This window comes from Leguminivora glycinivorella, chromosome Z, assembly GCF_023078275.1.
Source record: "Leguminivora glycinivorella isolate SPB_JAAS2020 chromosome Z, LegGlyc_1.1, whole genome shotgun sequence".
NCBI lineage: Eukaryota > Metazoa > Arthropoda > Insecta > Lepidoptera > Tortricidae > Leguminivora > Leguminivora glycinivorella.
The window spans coordinates 43880627-43903906 of NC_062998.1; the positions used below are offsets into that span (position 1 = coordinate 43880627).

General features: G+C 38.0%; 1 protein-coding gene across 4 annotated transcripts; it reads right to left on the reverse strand.

Annotated features, from left to right (window-relative positions):
- Positions 1 to 15927: 15927 nt before the first annotated feature.
- On the reverse strand, positions 15928 to 21601 carry LOC125241452. 4 transcript variants are annotated; one of them, XM_048149954.1, is made up of 4 exons: positions 21503 to 21601; positions 19502 to 19675; positions 17312 to 17413; positions 15928 to 16363 (listed from the first exon to the last, which is right to left on the reverse strand). In XM_048149954.1, exons 2-4 carry the CDS (start codon positions 19541 to 19543, stop codon positions 16160 to 16162), a joined length of 348 nt encoding a protein of 115 aa, XP_048005911.1. In that variant the 5' UTR covers positions 19544 to 19675; positions 21503 to 21601; the 3' UTR covers positions 15928 to 16159. The 4 variants fall into 4 exon arrangements, with proteins under 4 accessions (XP_048005911.1, XP_048005908.1, XP_048005910.1 ...); XM_048149951.1 differs by having other exon boundaries at positions 17312 to 17461; XM_048149953.1 differs by lacking the exon at positions 21503 to 21601 and adding an exon at positions 21116 to 21135 and having other exon boundaries at positions 17312 to 17461.
- Positions 21602 to 23280: the final 1679 nt, after the last annotated feature.

Here is a 23280-nt window from a genome sequence, read left to right on the forward strand (position 1 = left end):
CTGTCATTTGTGCAAAAATCACTTACCTAGTAGATGTTAGCGGGGTAATTTCAACTGGTTCCAATACCATATAGTGATGGGACTCGTGTTTTAAAAATTTGTCGATAATGTGTTTAATTTGTCTATAGGTTTACAAACCTTTTCTTTTTTTTATACCAGAAGTGGTACCCATGACAGTGTTCGTGGCCAACGGCTGACTAAGGAAAAATTACTTACTTACTTTGTTGGCCGACGACCCAAAGTGAGTCTTGGCCTCCAACACAAGAGCACGCCACTTTACGCGGTCCAGAGTGACCTCTCGCCAGCCCTCGTTGACGCTGAGTTCACGGAGATCTGCCATACAAAGGGTTCGAAACGTTGGGATGTATTATAAATTAATTATATGCATTATTTCCTTGAATAACTATCGCGCTAACCGAAGACAATACTAATTTAAGCAGTTCGCAAGTTCAAACACTTCATAACTCGCCTGCACTGCGTAACTATTGCCTCGCAATTTCTACTAGTTTCATTAGACAAACAATGCAACTCTAGCTGTGGAAATAATAAGTCTTTACCCTTATAGTAGTGGTAGCATATCTATGCGTTTAGTGTAAAAAATTGACAAAATAATGACTGGAAGTACATAATATAATACGTAAAAGTTTCATAGCTTATGAGTAACACTTATCATAAAAAATTTAAGGTTTGTAAAATAATCACGGGCAAATGTTTCAACGGTAGTTAGTATGGGACCTAGGTAGTGATGTGTAAGTTGCGGAAAATTTCCAAAAAAAATCTTTAATTTCTTGAAAAATTCACGAAACTTTCACGAAAAATAAAGGGAATTTAAATTTATGAAATGGAAAGTTTCCATCCATACAATTGTTCCAAAAAGTTTCCGAAGTTTTCGTATGTGAAAATTTCAGAACTTTGTAATCTTTCCGTCGGCACATCAGTAGACCCAGGACATACATTCAATGCCACACGGTGGTAATCAACCATACGGATCGTTTGATGGTAATCAGTCACCGTCGCTTATGGACAACTGCAGCTCTGGAGGTGTGACATGCGCTTTTCCGACCCTTTAGAAAACTGTACACACACCTTTTTCTAATAACTGCAACCATTCTGCATGCATGTACATTGTATTTCTGGCTTAACCAGACAACATTCGGTCCACAATGTAACACTACGCACAACTTACAAGAAACGGTAAATTTTCAGACATTAATTACGAAGTTATAATAATGTAACTTTAATAAACTTTTAATTAATTAACGGATAAAATTTCTATCTAGTTTAATTTTTTCTCTGTGTTAGATATACACACTGTATCTCTCAAACAGCCAGAAATGTACGTCATTGTTCGTGTAAATGGCAATCTTCTTTATTTGCGTCTATTTCGGAAATTAGCAATAAATCTAATTAAATTGTTTAATAGCAAATTAGTTACTAATCAATTAGATAATTATTTATCAAATGTATTATGTATTGTTTCGTAACCCCTGTGCCCTTTTAGAACACTAGCTATAAGAATCGTTAGGCAAGTCGCCAAGTTTCACTTAGGATATATAAGAGTAGGTACAAATACTGTCTCGGTTCTAACATAACCGTTAAATGTATTCTCCAAATTCTTGATTTTATATTTGTAACACTGTTTTAATTTCTTTTTTATTGTAGGTGTAATGTTTGAAACCAATAATAATATGATCAATTAGAGATCGTGCGTATATCAGCAAGTTATAATTATTCAACTTAACTGCAACATAAATTTTCCGAAATTCACACATTCAATATACTGCGTGCATCGCTAATACTTATGAGCTGTCATCACTTTTATTGACAAGTGCCTGTGTTGTACAGTCAGCCAATTGGAACCCTAGGCCACTGTAGAACTATGTCATAGTGACGTTGTAAATAAGATTGTAAGAAATCTCTTACTGCTTGTCATTTTGACATGGTTGTAAAGTGGCCTATTGGTTCCAATTGGTTGAGTGTACATTGCTGGCAATAAAATTTTTGTTAAAAAGTTTAGAAAGTACATTCTTTTATTTATTAATTTAAACTAAGGGCATGGTTCAGTTAAATTACCACGTTAGATTACGCTTCTTTAAAGAAAGCCCAATAATACACAAAAAAATGCTAGGTTTTATTAACATTTTCACTGTCACACTGAGGGCAATATTATATTATATTACTCTCAATATACCTTATAAAAAAAAAGTCTCCCACCGCGTGTGATAGCAATATTTTCATAAACTATCTGTATGTAGGTAATTACTATAGGTACTATAGGTACTATAATTATATTAAGGGGCGCCAGTACTACTAATTAAACTTAAGTACTACTACTAATTAAAACAATACCTCAAAACACTATGTATAAACTATAATATACACACGGTTTATAAGAAAGTTATGTGTATTCGCAGTAACAATAACTTTTACATTAAGGCAAATCAATAAAAACATTAATTCCAAATAGCCTCAGGGTGTTATAAACAGTAGATTAACCGTGATCCATAAAATAATGTTTGCGTGAAAAAATGTCAAATGTGCATAATAGATCTGGGTCACAGTTGCATGTAAGCTTGTTAATAATCTGCTATATAATGACGCACGCCATCATAGCTTGCTCCGAGCGGACTTACTTACCTACTCTACTAAATACATGTTCAAATGCTATTATTTCAGCCGCGCCAATTAACATAATTGCACGGGTTTAGCCTGAAACCTATTATTATAAAAACTATTGCCACAAGTATACAAAAGTAGAGCACGGCTAGGGTATGTGCAAGGATAAAAAGAATGTTGTTAGAACCTTAGAACACCGAAGAACTACGTATTTTTTTTACATCTTCCTTCATAATCATTTTTTTCACTACTACAAAAAAAAATATAAAAAGTAGTTTTGATATATACGATTTGAGTTCTTTCTAACGATACCCCTCTTGACCTAGTAACTTGACATTAACAGTTTGCCCCCCTTTCATTTTGGCCATTTTCTATAATTTATATAAATTAATTTAAAAAATGTCTTACTTACGGCTGCCAAACGTGGATTTATGACAATGACACAAAAAATAGAATCCAAGTATGCCAAAGAGCCATGGAACGCAGTACACTCAACCTAAAACTACAAAATAGGATAAGGAATACTGAAATTAGAAAAAAGACAAACGTGATAGATGCTTTAGCTCATTGTAAAAAGCTCAAATGGAAGTGGGCTGGCCATATAATTCGCATGAACGAGACAAAATGGACAAGGAAACTAACGACTTGGTCGGGACCTATCAGTGAAAGAGGTAGAGGGAGACCGAGACAACGATGGAGCGAAGAGCTTTGCAAAGTTGCAGGCGAAGACTGGACAAAAATAGCGAGGGACCGAGAGACATGGTCAAATTTGGAGGAGGCCTTTACTCGATAAGAGGTCCTTAATTTTAAACATTAAATTAAATTAATAAATATAATATTCAATCAATAATAATAATAATTAAAATAATAAGAAATAATAATAATTAATGAATAATCTTACAATATAATATCACTAACTATATTATGATGATGACATGATGTAAAATGAAATTATTTAGAAGTTGATGATATAAATAGCAATAGATATAATCATGTTTAACTATTAAAATTATAAAAGAAATAAGTGAATGTTGCATGTAAAATAATTAAGGAAATAAAGAGGCTTTTTTATTTATTTTATTTATTTTAATTTAAAAAAAATACCTTAAATTTGAGGTGAACAATGTTCATAACTATTCCAAATTTCATACCGATGGCGTAAGTAGTTCTCGAGATATTTAGTAATGTGACAGACGGACAGACAGACAGACAGACGGACAGAGCGGCGCCATAAAAGTAGAGAGCGAATTTCAGGTAGCGATTTAAATTTTAATCTGTTTGTCTGTCTGTGTGTGTGTCTGTCTGTGGCATCGTAGCTACCAAACGGATGAACCGATTAAGATTTAGTTTTTTTTGTTTGAAAACTGAGTTAGTCCTTAGCCATGTTTCATGAAAATCGGTCCACTACATCGCTGTTTTTTCAAAAAAATAATTTTGTGGTTAGGTTATTCAGATTTTCGATTTGTCATTACTTCATGGACCGGATTCTTAAATTGCATAAAACTCAAACCGAACACAAAAATAAATCCCAAAACTACCGCTTGCACGACAATTTTGAGCGTGTCTGTATAAAGTAGATTATAGAAGTATTTTTGCTAACTTCATTAAAACTTATTGAAGAGAGATATATGCGGCATTCTGGCATACTATTAGATACTAATAATTATGACCGCTTTAGCATGTTGGGTACTCGAGTTATGGCCACTGTACTGCCTTCCGGTGTACGAATCCTACAACTCTTTCGCTAGACGTGTTCATTAATTTTCTCTTCTAATATACTAATTCTTGTTGTAACAAAATGTGCATATGTTTTGTCAGGGCCTGTTATCAACTTATCATTTATGTAGTTAGTCGATCGTCGAACCGTATATGTACATATATATAAAGATTGGTTCCATCCTGTTTTATATCTTCAACCTCGTGCACGTGCCAAAACCTCAGAGAGTCGTAAATGCTACTTCCTAAGTGAACGTTAATTTGGATATACCGAATATATTATTACTCAAATCCGTTTTTATTGCTATTATGTGTATGTAATACTATATAAAACTTGAAATACATTATTGTTCTAATGATTATAATTTAAGTTTAAGTACCATTTAATTTTACGTATGTCAATTTAAGGTTGCCTCGCGTGGTGATGGGCTAGGAATTTCATCACCCCCTTTTCTCTCGTAGGTATCGTAGAAGTCGACTGTGGTATAAAGGGTTCAATTGTGCTATGGTCTAGCAGCCAGTCACTGCAATAAATGTTCTTCTTTCAACCACTTAACTCTTAAGAGTGGCACTGAAACTTGAGCAGTTTCATGTGCCTCGCCTACCCCATTTGGAAAAGCAGGTGTGATTATATATATGTATGTACCTATATGTAATAAAAAGTGCCTGAGAACCTAAAATAGCTTGTAATTACTTGGGTAAGTCGATGGAAAATATCTTACGTAATGCGATAGTTAGAGAAATTGCGCACGTAATTTGACGAGCGATAACACTAATAACGTGCTAGTCACCTTTAAAATGAGATATTCGTTAGTGAACGTTGTACAGAAATAACAGAAGGTGGATGGAAGGAAACATAACAAATCATATACTTTTATTTAAATTATTAGTCATTATGTGATGAATTATAAGTTACTAGCTTTTGCCCGCGGCATCGCTCGCGTTAGAAAGAGACAAAAAGTAGCCTATGTCACTCTCCATCCCTTCAACTATCTCCACTTAAAAAATCATGTCAATTCGTCTCTCCGTTTTGCCGTGAAAGACGGACAAACAAACAGACACACACACTTTCCCATTTATAATATTAGTATTACTGAAAAACGGCCGGTCGGAAGGCCCAGGTACCGATGGATCGATGAGGTCCAGAAAGACCTGTGTGACCTTCAAGTGACTGAGTGGCATCAGATCGCACAGGATAGGAGCGAATGGCGGAATATTGTGTCGGAGGCCAAGATCCACTTCGGGTCGCTGAGCCATCGCAGTAAGTAAGTAAGTAAGTATGGATATTAGTATGGATTGTTATGATCTCGGGCAAATCCACATTGCATTCGTTTGAAGTTGGAGTTGCTATGGGTTTTAAGCAATCTTTCGTCAACCTTCAGAGTCATAACGTAGTCATAGTCACTGAAATTTTCAGCAAACTCAACAAACAGATCTCAAGGAAGGGGTTTCTTGATTCGTCTGTATGTTTTTTTAATGTTTGTTCCTTGATATCGCCGCCTTTACTGGACCGATTTTAATTATTTTTTTTGAATGAATGTAATATAATATACAGATTGGTCCCATTTTTTTTGAACCCAGTTCCAATGATGGGATCCTGGTGAAATCGAGGGAACTTCTCAAATCTTAAAGGCATATATATAAGGTCCTAATTTATTAGATGCAGATATTTTTACAGCTGATAGTACTCGGTCTCTGGAGTATATTAAACCGTGAAACATTATAGCTTTTACGATGTTTTTTTGGAGAAAACGGAAAAACAAATTTGCTACGTAAAAACACCCTGTTTATGTGATTATTAAATGAAAACTCATTGAACAGATTCTAGTACCTCTTTTACGTACCACTTAACTGTAACTGGCCACTTCAATGACATGTGCAGTTTTCCCGCCGAACCTTTACGACATTTACAACAAACAATTGTTGACATGACAGACAGTGTTATTGTGACATGTGATAATGCACATGATGATTTTTTTTAGACGAAATTATAATTAATTTTTTTGTTAGGATAATAAAATCAAAAAAGTTACATGAAAAGATTTCTTAATTTATATTTAAAGTTAATTATTTTAATGTAAAGTATCATGTGTTAAAATATCTGCAACTAATAAATTAGGACCTTATATATATATATATATATATATATATATATATATATATATAGATATCTCCACTCGGTCAATGTTGATCAGACGGGTTTTGGCATCAGTTAATTGTTGATCCGTTGGCAATTGTTGATCACAACAGTTTTTGTTGATCTAATGTATGACTCGGCATACAAATGTGGCTCCGATCGGATCAACAACTGCTGTCCATCTGCCGGCAAAATTAAGAACTATTCATAGCATTTTTTATACAAATCCGCTCCGTCAATTGTTGATCTGATTCAAATGGACCAATCAGGGAACACCTTCTCCACGATTGGTTGTTTGCTATTGTGCGCTGTTGCCACTGTTCTCTGCAATCAATATCCTTCTATTGTACATACTAAGTAACCTTCTAACATGTACTACAGAGATTTATTAAGGTAATAAAACTTAAGTAACAAATAAATAACAAGCTAACTCTAAAAAAATAATAAAACAACTTAAAATTAAATTAAAAACTAATCTAAACTAAAATAAATCTAAATAGGGCTGAGTTGACAAGAAAGGCCATGGTGTCCAAGCTCGTCGACGGTTGTGCCGCAGGGGCACCTATGAGGGGTGCAGACCTTTACTCCGAGCCTGAGGCTCACGGCTAGGCGCAGGGTATCAGGCTCTAGACCACTGGGAGGCGAAGGGTAAGCGTGCAGCCACTGGCCGGATTCCTTTTCTGCGGCTGCTAACAGCCGCGCCCGCATTGTGGCAGTGGTACCAGGACTGGAAAGGAGTTCGTCGAAGGTACAAATAGTGTCGTCCCAGCAACGTTGGATATGTAATTTTTTAGGAAAAATTTGACTCGGACAAGCCGTCAGCCAGGCGTTTCTAGCGTCCGTCAGGCACGCCGTCTCGAAGTTTAAAGGGCAGGCCCTTAATATTTTACCTACGAGGGCGGACGTGCCGTGGACAGGTGATAGAAACGACGGCAAAGCAACACTAGAAATTTTGCGCGTACCCAACCCGCCGAATCTGATGGGAAGGGACGCCTGGTTCCAGGAACGCTCGCTGAGCTGAATGTTTAAAATTGACTCTAAAGAAGATCTAATGAGGTCGTCAATAGGTGATAATAAATTTTGGTGCTTCCAAAAAGGGCAGCAGCGAAGCAAATAAGTAAATTTTGGTACAAAAAGGCAGAATTTTAAAATAGTCAGAGCGGAATGAGAATTTATCTCGAGTAAGCGATCAGCGCAGTTTTTGAATTAGGAAGTCGCGTTTGTAATGACGTTAGGAATGGCTTCTTCGAAGATGGGTGACCCTAGGAGGTTTAATGAGTCCTTGTTGACAAATTTAATGTTAGGCGTAATTGCTTGAAATTTTTGAATGGTGTCGGGATTAAAACTGTTGAGATATAGGTAACTCGCATTTATCGGAATTTAATTCAAGTCCAATTCGTTGAAATTTATTTTTTATTTCCAATAGGTCAGCTAATACTGTGTTAGCATCACCTCCTAGGGTACCGTCATCTAAGTACCATACGTTAAATTTTGAATTTAGATTTTGAATAATAGGATTTATGGCTAGACTAAAAACGGTTGGTCCGAGAGGATCGCCCTGCTGGCAGCCTACTTCAGAGGAGAGTTCATGGGTTTTGTATACCAATTTTGAGGGATTTGCGTAGCAATTTAATAAATAGTTGTAGAGTTCTGAAGTGTGGTTATTGACTTCTGCAAGCAGGGCGTCCCTATTGAGCGAGTTAAATGCATTTTTGACATCCAGTTTAAGCACTACCTCACACTGGTCATTGATAAGGCAGGTGCGGAGAGCGTGTACTGCCGCTTCACACCCACCCCTAGTGCCAAAGCCGAGTTGTACAGGTTCGAATTCTTTCTGTAATTTTGTAAGTAGGTATATGTCGCACCGAAATTTTGGATGTTAAACGACTAAAAGTTGAACCAACGGCAATGGGCCTAATATACCCCCATCTTTTTTCGTAAGGGTAATAAGATTTGGGCCATAAATAATGGGTACAAAGAGGGGTTTACTTTTCCAGACAGCATGAAGTTGGTTAATTTAGTAAGAGCGATAACGAGGCGTTTGCCAGCATCGCCGACGCAGTGTGAGGTTAGGTCTTTTAAGTATTGTGGAGAAATTCCATCAAGACCTGCTGCCGAACCCGTTTTGAATGTGAAAATTGCATTTATTGTGTCTTTTTCTTGTACTTGAAGACACACATTAGGTTCTGTAGGCGGATCTAAAAAGTATGGAGTTGCTGGGCCAGACGAGTGCTTGTCGCGCAAAGCCGATAAAGTCTCAGGTGAGTCCACAGACAGCACGTCGGTTGAAAAAAGCAAGCGTGCGGCTCCTTTAAGGTCGCCATTGCTTACTTTTCCCTCAACAGTCTTTTTTAAATTGTTGCTAGAACGGTATGATGAACATGGGGTGGGCACAGTTGTTTTTTATTTTTTGTGTGAGTGACAGTCATCTATTATCAGAAGTCGCATAAAGAGTGGAAAAGGAAAAGGTTAGTAAGTGTTTCCAAGGATCAGTGCTGTTGCTTTCTACGCAGGTATTGATAACGTCGGTTAGTCGACTAGCTACGGTGATCCTTGCTCCACGCGGTATTCTTTTGATTACAGGAAAATTATTTTTGAGATAGCTGAGGTGGAGGAGGAATTAAGTTATTTACATCGATGTCAGGTGTTAGAGGGCTGGGTTGGTGTCCTATTATGAGTGGACATGTGGCGATGATAGGCGGATTTACAATTTTGTGGCATTTTCCTATATGAATATTTAGACCACGAGTTGTAGAGAACGATTTGTCGCACTGATCGCAAGGAAACGCTTGTTACGACGTAGACGTACTGCCAGTGGCTGATGTATTGGTCTGCATCCAAACAGGCTTAAAATTATTAACAATTAAATACTAAAACTTACGATAAATAACAATAAACCATATGAAAAAAACCGCACGTGCCAATATTAGCAAGCGAAAGATTCCAATATTAAGAGATTAAAGATTCAAAAAGTGGAATCTTGAGCGTTGCGAGGATTTCAAGGTACGAAGGTTAAACAAACTTTGCCACCGAGTGAAACACAAACTTTTTCACCACACCAACACGAACAAAGTACTGAGTATAAAACATGAAACTAAATCAAATCCATTGAATAATTCAATATTTATGATTCAAAATCATCATTTATAAGTAAAATCTACCAGCCCACTTAAGGCATAAAGTTAAAATTTGTATGAAATTACTTTGCACTCTTGTGGATTAAATGAAATTTTGCTATCTGTTTTCGAATAGCAAAGAAAGCCTTTACCAGTTGGGGTGGTGAAATAGTTATTTATTATACAAGAGTGCAAAGTTGTATTTTAACGCCGAGTGTGGAATTAAAATACATTTTACACGAGAAGTAAAATACATTGCACTCGTGTGTAACACGTTATTTGTTATACAAGGGGCAAAGTTGTATTTTAACGCCGAGTGTGGAATTGAAAAACGAGCAAGTGAAAGGATTCTATAGTTGAATAGAATCCTGAACTTGTGAGTTTTTAAAACACGAGAAGTAAAATACATTTGCACCCGAGTGTAACACAAAACTTTTCCCCTCACTATAGCGAGGAAACTACAACGCAAAAAAATGCGTTTATCACTGCTTCCAGTAGTTCCACAGGTGGTAAATCATCTTTATTACTAGATTCACCTACTTTTATCAATTTCAAAGCAGTTAATTTGACTTTATTCAATGCAAAATTACTTTACCCACTAATGGATAAAATGCGTTTTTACCCGCTGGTATTAAAGGACAAAACACGTGTTTCCAAGCTAGTCAGGGGAAAAACTTTTTCCACTATAGCGAGGAAAGTACAACGCAAAAAACGCGTTTATCACTGCTTCCAATAGTTCCACAGGTGGTAAAACATCTTCGTAACTAGATTAACCCACTTTTATCAATTTTAAAGCAGAAAATTTGCCTCTATTCAAGGTCAAATTACTTTATCCACTAGTGGATAAAATGCGTTTTTACCCGCTGATATTAAAGGACAAAACACGTGTTTCCGAGCTAGTGAGGGGAAAATAACTTAGTCTCAAGTATGCAGAGAAATGTCATACGTGCCTAAAAATAGGCTCGGAAGTACCCATTTAGAGCGTGGCAACAGAAGAGGATATGTAATGGAATTTCGTACAACTTTCCCGGCCTAGGCCTTGTCACTCCAATATGGAGCCGGTTTTTACGATCAGCTGATCGAGTAGGTATTCTCTACAGCCCGCATCGTTTGGCGGATTTACAGAAAAATAGTACCTATACAAACCTCGGTCGGTAAATGGGAAAGCTTCGAATCACATGCTAGTCCACCTCGGCTTCGCCTCAGCCGACAATTACATGGTATCCGAGACATTTCCCACTTAAACGGCCTAGGTATGTAATCTCTACTATCACGCTGTCAGCAACCGATGCCCATATTATGTAGTATTATTACTTATTCTGTGCCGATATCGTACAGTAATAAAACCGGCCAAGTGCGTTCCGTACCATTATCCGTTTTGATATTCACTTTATTATGTTTTTAGTATTTGTTGTTATAACAACATAAATACATTATCCGTAAAGAATTCAATTGTCTAACTATCACGGTTCATGAATACAGCCTGGTGACAGACAGACGGACAGCGAAGACTTAGTGATAGGGTCCCGTTTTACCCTTAAGTACGGAACCCTAATTATCACCCGGAGGGGTTTACTGACGATTCGCCAAAAAACGTTTCCCAAAGTTTCACATCCCAAACTATTATTCCCAAATTATCATTTCCCAAATAAACGTTTGGCAAAACAACTTATCGCAAATTGACATTTAGCAAAACTTTTTTTGGCAAGTATTTGTTTCCCAAAATATTTACTTGGTCAAATTTCATTTTACCAAATATTATTTAGTCAAAGGTATTGTTAGGCAAAATTTCCATTTCCCAATATATTGTAATTAAATGGCGCACTAGAAATTTGTTTGTTGATTTTATACTTTGTGTCCAAGATTTGTGTGAAATAATGTGTATGTCGTACTTTTTTTCCTCCTGCTGCAAATGTCAAGGATGACATTTTCATTTACATGGCCGGATACGGCGGATACATTTTATTAAAAAGAAACCTTATGTTTTCAAAACCATTATGTTCTATTAATTTTTAATTACTTTAAAAAGCCATTTTCGGTTTGCTCACTGTCAACCTAACACGCTCCTCCTCGCTTCGCTCGTCGTCGCACCTAAACTGAACCTGTCGCACACGAGTTTTCTGTTACAATACTAATAAAATTATTACATTACATTTATGCCTTGTAATATTTATTGTCAAACGTGGTTTTGCATGGTGTAATTTGTAGAAACATTTTTTGACAAAAAAATAGTTAACAAAATAATTTTGTCCAGTAATTAATTTGACAAAAATAAAGTTGAGCAAACTTTTCTAGTCCAACTGAAGCCTTGGGAATAAAACTGAAATTATCATTTGACAATTTTAAGTTAAAGGCAAAAAAATCTTCGGTAAATTAAATTAATCCCGTAGAAATGAAAATGCAAATGCCTAAATATTTTCGAAATTTGCGATGTGACATTTTGACCAAATATGTTTTTGGGATATAAGTTTTGCCATTAAAAACGTTTGCGAAATAAAGTTTTGTCTAAATAAAATTTGACTAAGTAAAATTGTGCCAAATGATAATTTGACCAAACAAATTCATTGCGAAACATACCTTTGCCAAACAATACTTTGGGAAATGAAACTATTGCGATATGATTATTGGGAAATGAAATTTGACGAAACGTTTTTTGGCGAAACGGCAGGACACCACCCGGAGGCCGTGCGCGCCTCAGCACAGGCGCGCGTCATTTGTTTTGAGAGACCGTAAACAAATAAATGGAGCCTATATATTTTTAGATATTATAATATTATTTATATGGATAAAGTTATGTATACAATTGTATATTGCACATAATTAGGTTTTAAAACAATAGTGTGATCTTATACAGCTCGTTTCATAAAACCGCACTCGTGTTTTAATTAGGCTTGTGTCGTTCACGAACTATGAACTGTTAGGAATAAAATCCCATCAATGACCGAAATGAACTGAATCTTTCCAGGCTCCAAGATTCGGTCTTTGCTCATTTAGTTCAGTATAGGATCGGCGAGCGCGAGCGGTTTGGATCGAGAACGAATGTGTGACTGCGCCGACTGAGAGCGAGAGCTACTTAGCAGAGCAACAAAAAAAACGTCAAATTTTTGATATTAGAGTTCGGTTACTTACAACCTTTCGGCCCGGAATGTTACTCTCTGTGGACTATTAGTATCATTTTGACACTATTCGGTCCCATTCGTTCTGATCTTTCCGACCGCAATGGTCGCTGGTCTGGCTGAACTAAATGAGCAAAAGACCTAAAAGAGCGAACTAGTTCGTGGGAGCGATTGAAAGAGATCGGAGCGCTCCGATCAACGAACGAAACGGCACAAGCCTAGTTTTAATGCCCTTTATTATGTTAGTCACATACCTAATAACTAATAATTATTTGTGAGTGTGCACAGCAAAACGTCCCTCTTTGTCGATTGCTATAAAGCCGCTTGGTCAGTTTATTCATATTAAAATACAAGTAAATCTCGCCTTAATGGTAAACGGCAAAGTGGGACGTTTTACTAAAATACACTCACATTTGTATATTCATGCCAAATAACAGCTTTCTAGTGCAAACGGTCTCTGAAATTACCCTCGGACAGACAAACAGATAGAGAGACAGACAGACATGGCGAAACTATAAAGGTTCCGTTTTTGCCATCTTGGTTACGGAACCCTAAAAAGCAATAGTTGTAGCAGAGATTCTACACAACCGTAAATTATAAATGGAACCACAGAATACATATAAGTCTTAGCGGGCAGACACCCATTTTTTTACTTTTGGAGCAATTATTTCCGAAAATATTAACAATATCAAAAAATGATTTCGGTAAACCCCTTTTCCTTTTTAAATACCTATCCAACAATATATCAAGCCTCCCAAGCACGCGAGGCCGTAGGCCGAGCTCCGGACGGACAACTACAAGTGCTCCCACGCAGAACAATAATAAAAGTGTCTGAAAAGCGAAGCGGCGGGCCGGAGGCCCAACGCTGAGCTTCAAAACCCAGCGAGGGCCGGAAGCCGAGCTCCGCATAGGGCCGAAGGCCTGGAGCGTCTCTGAGAGGCTCCCAAGCACGTGAGGCCGCAGGCTTATTTGTCATATTTACAATAAAACTTTTTAGCTAGGATTTTAAACTGTAAAAAATACTATTTTTAAAATAAAAAGACATGTGATACGTGTTAAAAAGGTGAATCTTATTTTTTTTTTCTATACTACGTCGGTGGCAAACAAGCATACGGTCCGCCTGATAAAAAGCGGTCACCGTAACCTATGGACGCCTGCAACTCAAAGAGTGTCGCACCCCATTAGAAACTTGTACACTCCCCTTTGCTGTGTGTGCACAGCAAAAAGGAGTGTACAAGTTCAAAGGAGGGTTTGGGTTGCCGACGACTCAAAGGACAATAGACGGAACAAATTAGTTCCGTAAGTCCTCCCGTCGTCAGCACCCCGCACCCTCGTTGAGCTCTGGCAACCTTACTCACCGGGGCAGGAACACAACACTATGAGTAGGGTCTAGTGCTATATGGCTGCGGTCTTCTGTAAGGCGGAGGTACTTCCCCAGTTGGGCTCTGCTCTAGAGTCGAGCGAGACAATATCCGCTGTGCTGTGCCCTACCACACAAAGCGGAATATCATTCGCTATGCCCTACCTCCTCCTATTTGGACTTAACGTAACCTAACCAGAAGGGACAACTATTGTTGATCAGATATCAGATCTGATCGAGCATCATCTGTATGCAGAGTCAGTCATACATCAGATCAACAAAAACTGTTCATATTAACTATTGCCAACGGATCAACCATTACCTGATGTCACAACCCATCTGATCAACATTTGTTGACAGGATTAATATTTCTCGGCGAGGTCATTGAACCTTTATAGGTTGAATGAGTGATCATTACGAAAAAATAAACTAAATTATTGTCATCGTAATTTGAGTTTTGGCATAAAAAGAGCGATTATTTAATAAAGTAGGTACCTACCACACTAGGATATTTGCCAAATAAAAAAAATTACTTAGTTACATGTATGAAGTGCCCCCTCTCCCCTAATTTTTTTTCATTATTTATCTACAAATCCTAGTACCGGCACTCAAAACACACCTTCGTGTAAAAATTGATCAACGTAGGCTTTATGGTTACTGAGTAAAGCGGCTGTGAAATACGGACAGACGGACGGACATGACAAAACTATAAGGTTTCCGTTCTTGCCCATTCTCACTACGAAACCCTAAAATCATTGAATTGTTCAACGAGCCCACCCAGGAAACTGAGCAACCGCCGCCCTGCGTCGCGCCCGCCCGGGCAACAGGGCGACCGACTATGCGCATTCTCATCCCAAGCTAGCCCAGCAAAAGGCCGATCTCTTCGCCGAGCAACGAGCCTGCTATAACGATGGATAGCCCAACAATGAGCAACGAAATCGGCGGCGGAATGACGAACGATGACTCAATAAGGGCGAGTTGTATATACCAACACACTTTAACACACTGATCAATGTCAAATATGGCGCGGCAGCTGTCATCCCGTATAGAACTGTCAAAACTTTTCATTCGTGTATGAGAAGTTTTTACAGTTTGGTGCTACTCACCCTAAGGGTACGTTGCATCAAACCGTCTGTAATTGTAATTATTCATCGTATAGATGGTTTTGACTGTTCTCTTAGGAGTGAGAGCTACCCCGCCATATTTAACATTAATAAGTGATTGGCCCAACGTCTACAGTTAAGATACCTAGACATGAAGACCACTTTGGCCCATTTCTCAAAACAGAAAGTTACACGTTACAAGCTTACAAGCGGAAGTCGGATCTCTTTCCAACTTGTCATGTTAGACATTGACAACCGTTTGTAAATTGTAACTTGTAGCTTCGAGAAATGGGCCCTTGGTTAATAAAACAAATTTTGTTACTCATTGTTTACTAATTTATTAGAATTTCAATTCAACCGAGACAATTTTATTGATTACAAACGTAAGTATAACCCAATATTTATTCAGAGTTGTATTTATTTATTACTAGTAGGGAATGGATGAGAATTGTGTCGCTTAACTTCAAACTTTGGTAAATCCATTCTGCTATAATAAGGTTGATTCTTTTTCAGATTAGGTACCTATATAAATATTTTTATACATAATCAACCTTAAAGCAGAATGGATTTACCCGAGTTTGAAGTTAGCGACACAATTTTAAAAGTGCTTTTTATTATTTCACTATGTAGATGAATAAGACACCCTTTTCACAGAAAAATGTAAAAATAGTGTTTTTAACCGCCATATCGTTACCATTGTAGATGTTGAAGTGTTTTGCTTTAGTCCACTGCTAACGCATTCCGAGTGACATGCAAGAAAAAACTTTGTCGTAATCTGAGGTCTTAATTATACCAACATTGACAGCCGAGTAGGGCGGTGGATAGTGGTAGTTACATGGACTTAAGCATAACACGTTTAAACACATAAGACAGCAATGGCAGCGGCAGGCGGGAACGGCAGACGGTGTCACTCAACAGTATGCATTTGCAAGGTACCCTCGACTGCAAGTGTCATGCAGCAGTTCGAGGACTTGTTCTCATACAAATGCATATTGCTAAGTAATAGTAAATTGCATTGAGTCATCACTAAATCGACTGGCTGAATCCGGGGCAAAATCTGAGCCATCACTGGGAGAAAAATCTTGTGTATCAGTTTCGGAATCGAGGTTTTGGGTTAAAGTTAAGTTGCGACATGCCCTTCTTCGCTTTTTTCTTGGTTTCTTCTCTTTGTTTAATAATTCCGGATAATCCTCTGTCCCCTGAAAATCAAAATCACCATTTATTACTATGTAGGTATTATTACACTTAGTTATATTAGTAGATTAGTATTACTATAGTATTACTATTAGTATTATTATTAGTATTAGTATTAGTATTAGTATTAGTATTATTATTATGTCTTTCCCATCACGGAACAATGGTATTCCGGACCTTTGGGAGGCGTGCGCGGGGCCGAAGCCAACACGTAGAGGCCCTTTCGACACTTTAATGAAATGTAAGGGGTACACCGAGCGGATGTTGCCCTTGCCCGTATCATGGGACACACGCAGAGGCAACACCCGCCAGGGTGTAAGGACTATTTGAGAGTTAATGGAATCTAAAATGAACTGGTCTATTTTGATGAAAGTGATGGACTAAATACTGAGCTATGGATAAAAAACCGGACGCCTGCCTAATAGAACGGTATCCAATTTTATTTCCGGCAGACGGTGACTCGTCCCCAGAAGATGGGCCCCCACAAAAAGCGACATCCAAGATGGCTCAAGGGCAACACCGGTGTGAGAACTCAAGGGTGTCGAGAGGTGTACACCGCTTTCTGCCCAGTGGCTGTGAAGCCACTGCACCAACTCGCGTCTTATGCAAATTTTCACTTCCACCCCTGGGGCATGTAGCCCTAACGACTCCACTCTGGACGGCCAGCCAAGGCAAGCCAGAGGTAGAGAGTACTGTCCCACCCACCCGCCTTACGGGTAACAGAACTCCCCAGGAGCACTCGGGTACGTGGGGTCGCTGTTCCCCAACAGCTCGCCACAAGCTGCCCTGCGTTGACTGATTGCACTGGTAAAACCAATGGGCGATGGGGTCGTCACATCCCTACGCCTTATTATCACTATTACTATTAGTACACTTTTAAATTACTAGACTTTTTATTGCTATGCCATGTTATGTCTAGGATAGGTAATACCTAATAATAAAATATTTTTTACCTGGTCAAGGCGCACAGGGTCGATTGAATTTAAATCTGATATGGAGACTACTTCATTGTCAGAAACTTCGCCTAAATTTAGAAATATTGATAATCCTGAAATCTTTATATTAGAGATTATATTTACGTTGCTCTCATTTTGCGAACTTGTCTGTAAAAGAAACTACATTAAAATTGTTGTTCTCCCGCTGGATTTTAAGTATGAACCGACAGAGAGAGCGTCCGGTATATGAACGAGTAAAGAACAATTGGGCTAGCTTAGTGGGTAGTGACGCTGCCTATGAAGCTGAAGCTCCTCAGTTCGAATCCGAATCGAACCGAAATCGAACATTATGTTAATATTTACGTGGCGTGCCTAGGGTTGCCTAAAAAGGCTAGCCTAAAGATATAGCTTCGTATTTCTGAGCCACAATAATAAAAATAAAACCGGCCAAGTGCGAGTCGGACTCGCGCACGAAGAGTTGCGTGCCATTATCTACAAAAACGGCAATAAAATTATGTTTATTGTATGGAAGACCCTTTAATTATAAATTTTCTTATGTTTTCAGTACAGCGAAAAAAACAAATGGTTTTTTTATGGAACCCCCTTAAATATTGATTTTATTATCTGTTTAGTACTTGTTGTTTTAGCAGCAACAGAAGTACATCATCTGTGAACATTTCAACTGACTAATTATCATGGATCATGAGATACAACAGCCTAGTGACAGACGGACGGACTGCGTAGTGTTAATAATAGATTCCCGTTTTACCCTTTGGTAGGTATAGAACCCTAAAAATCGTTTTGTTATTCATTATAATTACTTAATTTTTTCTCTTCATAATGTGTAATGTGCACCAACCGGTGTTAGTGTGGACTGGCTAGTTTAACAAAGTACACAGTAGGTATGCTACAAGTACAATATGTATGTACCTACAATACAAGCCTAGCACCAACAATATAATTTATTGTATGAGAATATCCTACAGTCGCCATCAGATATATCAGAGCTGTGAAGGCGCTCACAAATATCTGAACACGCCTCTATTACCAAGGCGTTAGGGACCATTCACACTCATGAAACGCAAGTCTTGCGGCGGTGCGGCGCACGCCAGGCCGCCGCCACGCCGCCTGGGGCGCGTCTTACGTCCTTCCTATACAAAATGTACTGAGGAGACGTTTTTTGAATTACATTCGGGCGGCGTGGCGGAGACGTCCGTTCCGCGTCGCAAGACATGCGTCTCATGAGCGTGGACGCTGCCTTAGAGTCTTGTGAGGGCCTTTGCATCTCTGGGTGGCTAGCCGAATGGCACAATCGCTCACGAAACGCTCACGAAACGAAGCGCTAGTAGATATCTATCTCTATCGCGCTTGCGTATTGGCGCGACAGAGCCAGCGGCGTATCGCTTTCGTTTGGCGTCGGAGAAATGCCATTCGGCTACGGGGCCAGGTTGCGTAGCCGAATGGCACAAACGCTTACGAAACGCTCACGAAACGAAACGCTAGTAGATATCTATCCCTATCGCTCTTGCATATTGGCGAGACAGAGCCGGACTACGTTTCGTTTTCGTTTGGCGTCGGAGAAATGCCATTTGGCTACGGGGCCTGATATATCTGATGAAGACTGTAAGTACAACGAATGTGTTTTGTGCATCGATCTTTGAGACTGTATTTTGTGTGACTTAATTATATAAGAAATATCCAGGAAGTCAAGTCAGGCGTTGGTTTTGGTAAAAATACCAACTTTGACGTACCCTTTCCCCGTTAATAAAAACGTCATTCTTCAATTGTAACATTTATTTAACTTATTTATCTAATCACTCAATAATGACAATAATATAAGCTCAACAAGTAACTGAAAACATAAAAACGAAGTCAATCACAGAAGCAGCGCAGCACCGCCGCCGCTCACGCGCCAACATTACGCATTTCACAGACCCTGATGCCTAACTGCATAGGCCTGCCAGGCTTTACAGTGCCTGTGATCTATTCTCCCGAACCAAGTAGCGCGCATTTAAGTCGGGTTTAAAATTGGTAGTCCAAGCCAAGTAGGCAAATGGCACCATACAAAACTTTTGGCGCCATCGCCAGTTGTCTAATATGTAACGCGTGCATTTTTGTTGACTTTAAAATTGTTAGTCTTCAAACTAACTGTACATAGCATTGTGCCTACTTTTAAGAGGTTACTTAGCATAAATAGGTAGTACCCACCTGCATATCGACATCAGTTTCAGATTCAGAATCCCGAATCATTGCGTAATCACGTAGTATATCTATATTAGGTACTTATTTTAATTTCCTTCGCAATTGGCACTATCGAAGATGTTTCAGATAGTGAATCAGGGTCTAATATTGGTGACATAATCCTGGTATTTGAACAGGCACCTAGAAAAAGTGAATGGTTTTAGTCTGTTTAATAAGTCGGAAATTGCGAATAGGCAGTGTACATGGTACCTACATATTTTTGATCAAAGATAAATGTTTATATTTTTTCATCTTATTCCATTACATAAAGGTGCAAAAATTTAAGCCTATCTTTAACCTCGAATCGATTGTGAAGAGGATTATAAAGCAACAGCGATTATAACCACAAAATTAAAAATTTGAAAAACCCCCGACCGCGACATAGTGGACCGATTTTCATGAAACATGGCTAAGAATACTCCCGACTAACTCAGCTTTCAAACAAAAAAAAAACGAAATCTAAATCGGTTCATCCGTTCAGGAGCTACGATGCCACAGACAGACAGACAGACAAACAGACAGACAGACACGTCACACTTATAACAAACCGTTGTTTTTGCGTCGGGGGTTAAAAATTAGACATTTCATACAACAAGTAAGCTTTTTAACAGAAATTTCATTTTTGACACAAGCTTTTTGGCTGACTGTACTTTCCTTCCCATGGTCAACTTATAATAATTGAGGCAATTCTAAAAAACCCAAACACGACGGTGTTTGGTTGTTTCATCACAGAGTTCCTATGGTCACCTTTCAGCTCCATCATCAGATCAGCTCTTTGTCATAATAATATTGCATTGTCATCCAAGTTATACATGCATACAAAATTTCAAAGTTCAGTCAAATTTCGAAGTGTATCAAATTTAAATTGCAAGATTTGATTACTTACAGACAGACATATAACGAACAGGAGAAAATAAAAAAAAGCTTGTAAAAATACGTTTGTATAAGTAAATAGGTATACAATACAATATTAATGCGTATTTGTTTACTTAATAGTTACTTATTTGGCTCGTTTGATGTGCGTCGAACACCGACACACGCTCGGTAACGCATGTTTGTTATTACTTATTAGTTGTATTCGTAAATTACGAAAATAAACTTTTTAACAAAAAATAAAACCGCCTTCAAAAATAAGCGCGTTACAAAACACGGAGAAACTAAAAAGCAAAAAATAATAAACTTTGAATTCAGATTTCTTACCGGATTGCAATAATCTAAACATCCAAATTATAAAGAAATCAATTATTTTTGTAGTCGGTACCAGACCTGTTCATCGCCTTGCTATTTCCTGTTTGCACCACCCAACCATACGCAGGCTGGCACCGACTCCAAAAATAATTGATTTGTTTATAATTTGGATGTTTAGATTATTGCAATCCGATAAGAAATCGGAATTCAAAGGTTTATTATTTTTTGCTTTTTAGTTTCTCCGTGTTTTGTAACGCGCTTATTTTTGAAGGCGGTTTTATTTTTTGTTAAAAAGTTTATTTATTTGTTGATTTTTAGTGGTTCCTATTGATATTCTATGTATCAGTCCGAATATATGTACAGTAGTGAAAGAATTATCCTTTAACTCCTAACCATTGAGGAGTTGACCTTCCATCATCAGCTCAGCCACATAAAGTTATCACCATCAGGCGTAAATACTGGTGTACCTTTGAAAAATACACTAAAAACATTACATGTGCCTATAACATTTGAAGAGTTCCCTCGATTTCTGCAAGATCCCATCATCAGACCTCGACTTGGTGCCAATGGGACCATCTCGGGGTTATACCTGATCGAATGAAAAATAAATTTTGAAAATCGGTCCATGATTCTCGGAGATATCGAATAACATACATACAAAAAAAAAATAAAAACATTCAGTCGAATTGAGAACCTCCTCCTTTTTTGAAGTCGGTTAAAAATAAAGCTAACATTCAATAAAATATGTATAGTACTTTAATTCAAATTAAAGTTACTTACTTGTTGTGTCTTCCATTTTTCTAACCAACCCAAATCCAACTGCAAAACATATCCACTGCACGAAAATAGACTAATGACAGACCAAGTCAGAAAGCGCAGTAAACTTGCGTACGTAGCCCCATCGCACTTCAATATACTTCCGTTTCATTTTTGCGACGTTGCCATTGCGCCGCGCCGTTTTAAAAATACTAGATTCCGCAGTAAATGTTGATCAAGAAATGTTTACATTGATCAACAAAGTATTATTATGTGTAAAAAAAAGGCGGTTACAAGATCAACAACCGCCGTGCCAGTGCGCGACGAGTTAGAGGCTTTGTGGCACACTTAGGCACAGCGTCGCAAGGAGGAGAATTAATATATACTAATATTAGCACGATAAAATCAAAACTTCCTTAGTAACAGGCCCGTAAAGGCAGATCAACAATTGATGCGGATTTTAGCCTGATCAACAACGGCCGAAAGGAGGACAATATATATATATATATATATATATATATATATATATATATATATATATATGGTGATTTTTGTGTTTTTTATAAGAACAGCATGCATTTACGTTCGGAACAGTGACATTTGGTGCAGTGAAACTGCTGATGATGACCAGGACGGAACTCCTCAAATCTAAACGGCACACTTATAGTGACTTTGGTAATTTTATAAAAACAGCATGTATTTACATTAGGAATAATGGCATTTGGTACAGTGGAACTGCTGATCATGATCAAAATGGAACTCCTCAAATCTGAACAACACGCTTATAGTGACTTTGTTATTTTTATAATAACATGCATTTACGTGCAAAACAGTGACATTTGGTGCAGTGGAACCGCTGATGATGGTCATAACGGAACTCCTGAAATCTGAACAGCACACGTATAATGACTTTAATTTTTTTTATAAGAACACCATGCATTTATGTTCGCAACAGTGACATTTCGTGCAGTGGATGATGATGCTGATGGTGAACTGCTGGTGTTTAATAATTATACGGCATTATAAAGGGTATTTATAAATATACTTGCCTACAAAAAAATACAAATAAAAAAACCCCGTCAAATGATGAAGGAGGGCTTGGGCCCATGTCAACTCACTCGAGACTTATTTTAGTAAGTATATGAACGTAATTTAATAACGCAAATAAAAAAAATGTTAAACAGTTCCATTCATTCAAGTATTTGAAATTAGCAGAAGTGTAATCGTTTGGAATTGGCAAGTGTCGGCCGCCCGGCGCGGCGACCGCGGATAAGTAGGCGGGCGATATGAGAGGCTCGAGATTGCCTCTTCAGACTAGGAAGTGTTGACATCTTCAGAGCCACCTGACTGAGTGACCTTTTTATTGACTTGTTCCGGCACTTAATTGGTTCTTAGTTTAATTTTTAAAGGGATGTTTGATAAATGAGTGCTTGTTGGCAACAGAAGTGCATAGCAATCGATTCTAAGTTCATATTACTCCATATGTCACTACAAAAGCCCGAAGTACGGTAAAACCTAGGTTTTACCGGTAAATTCTAGGTTTTAACGATGCCGATTGGTTAGAGCCCAAAGTTTGTATTTTTTATGTGTTTTATGGGATCTGCATTCAACTAACCCTTATAGTTTGACCATGTACATCTGTCTCTGTCTGTCTGTAGCTTTGCTTCGTGATGGTCTGATTCGGAACCACATTCCCTTTGTAGAATCAGAACTTAACGCTTCAAGCGAGGTATATCCATTCAAGTGACCTTATCCCTTCTGTGGCGACGCGCGACGTTAAAGTGTTAAGCTACGTTTTAATC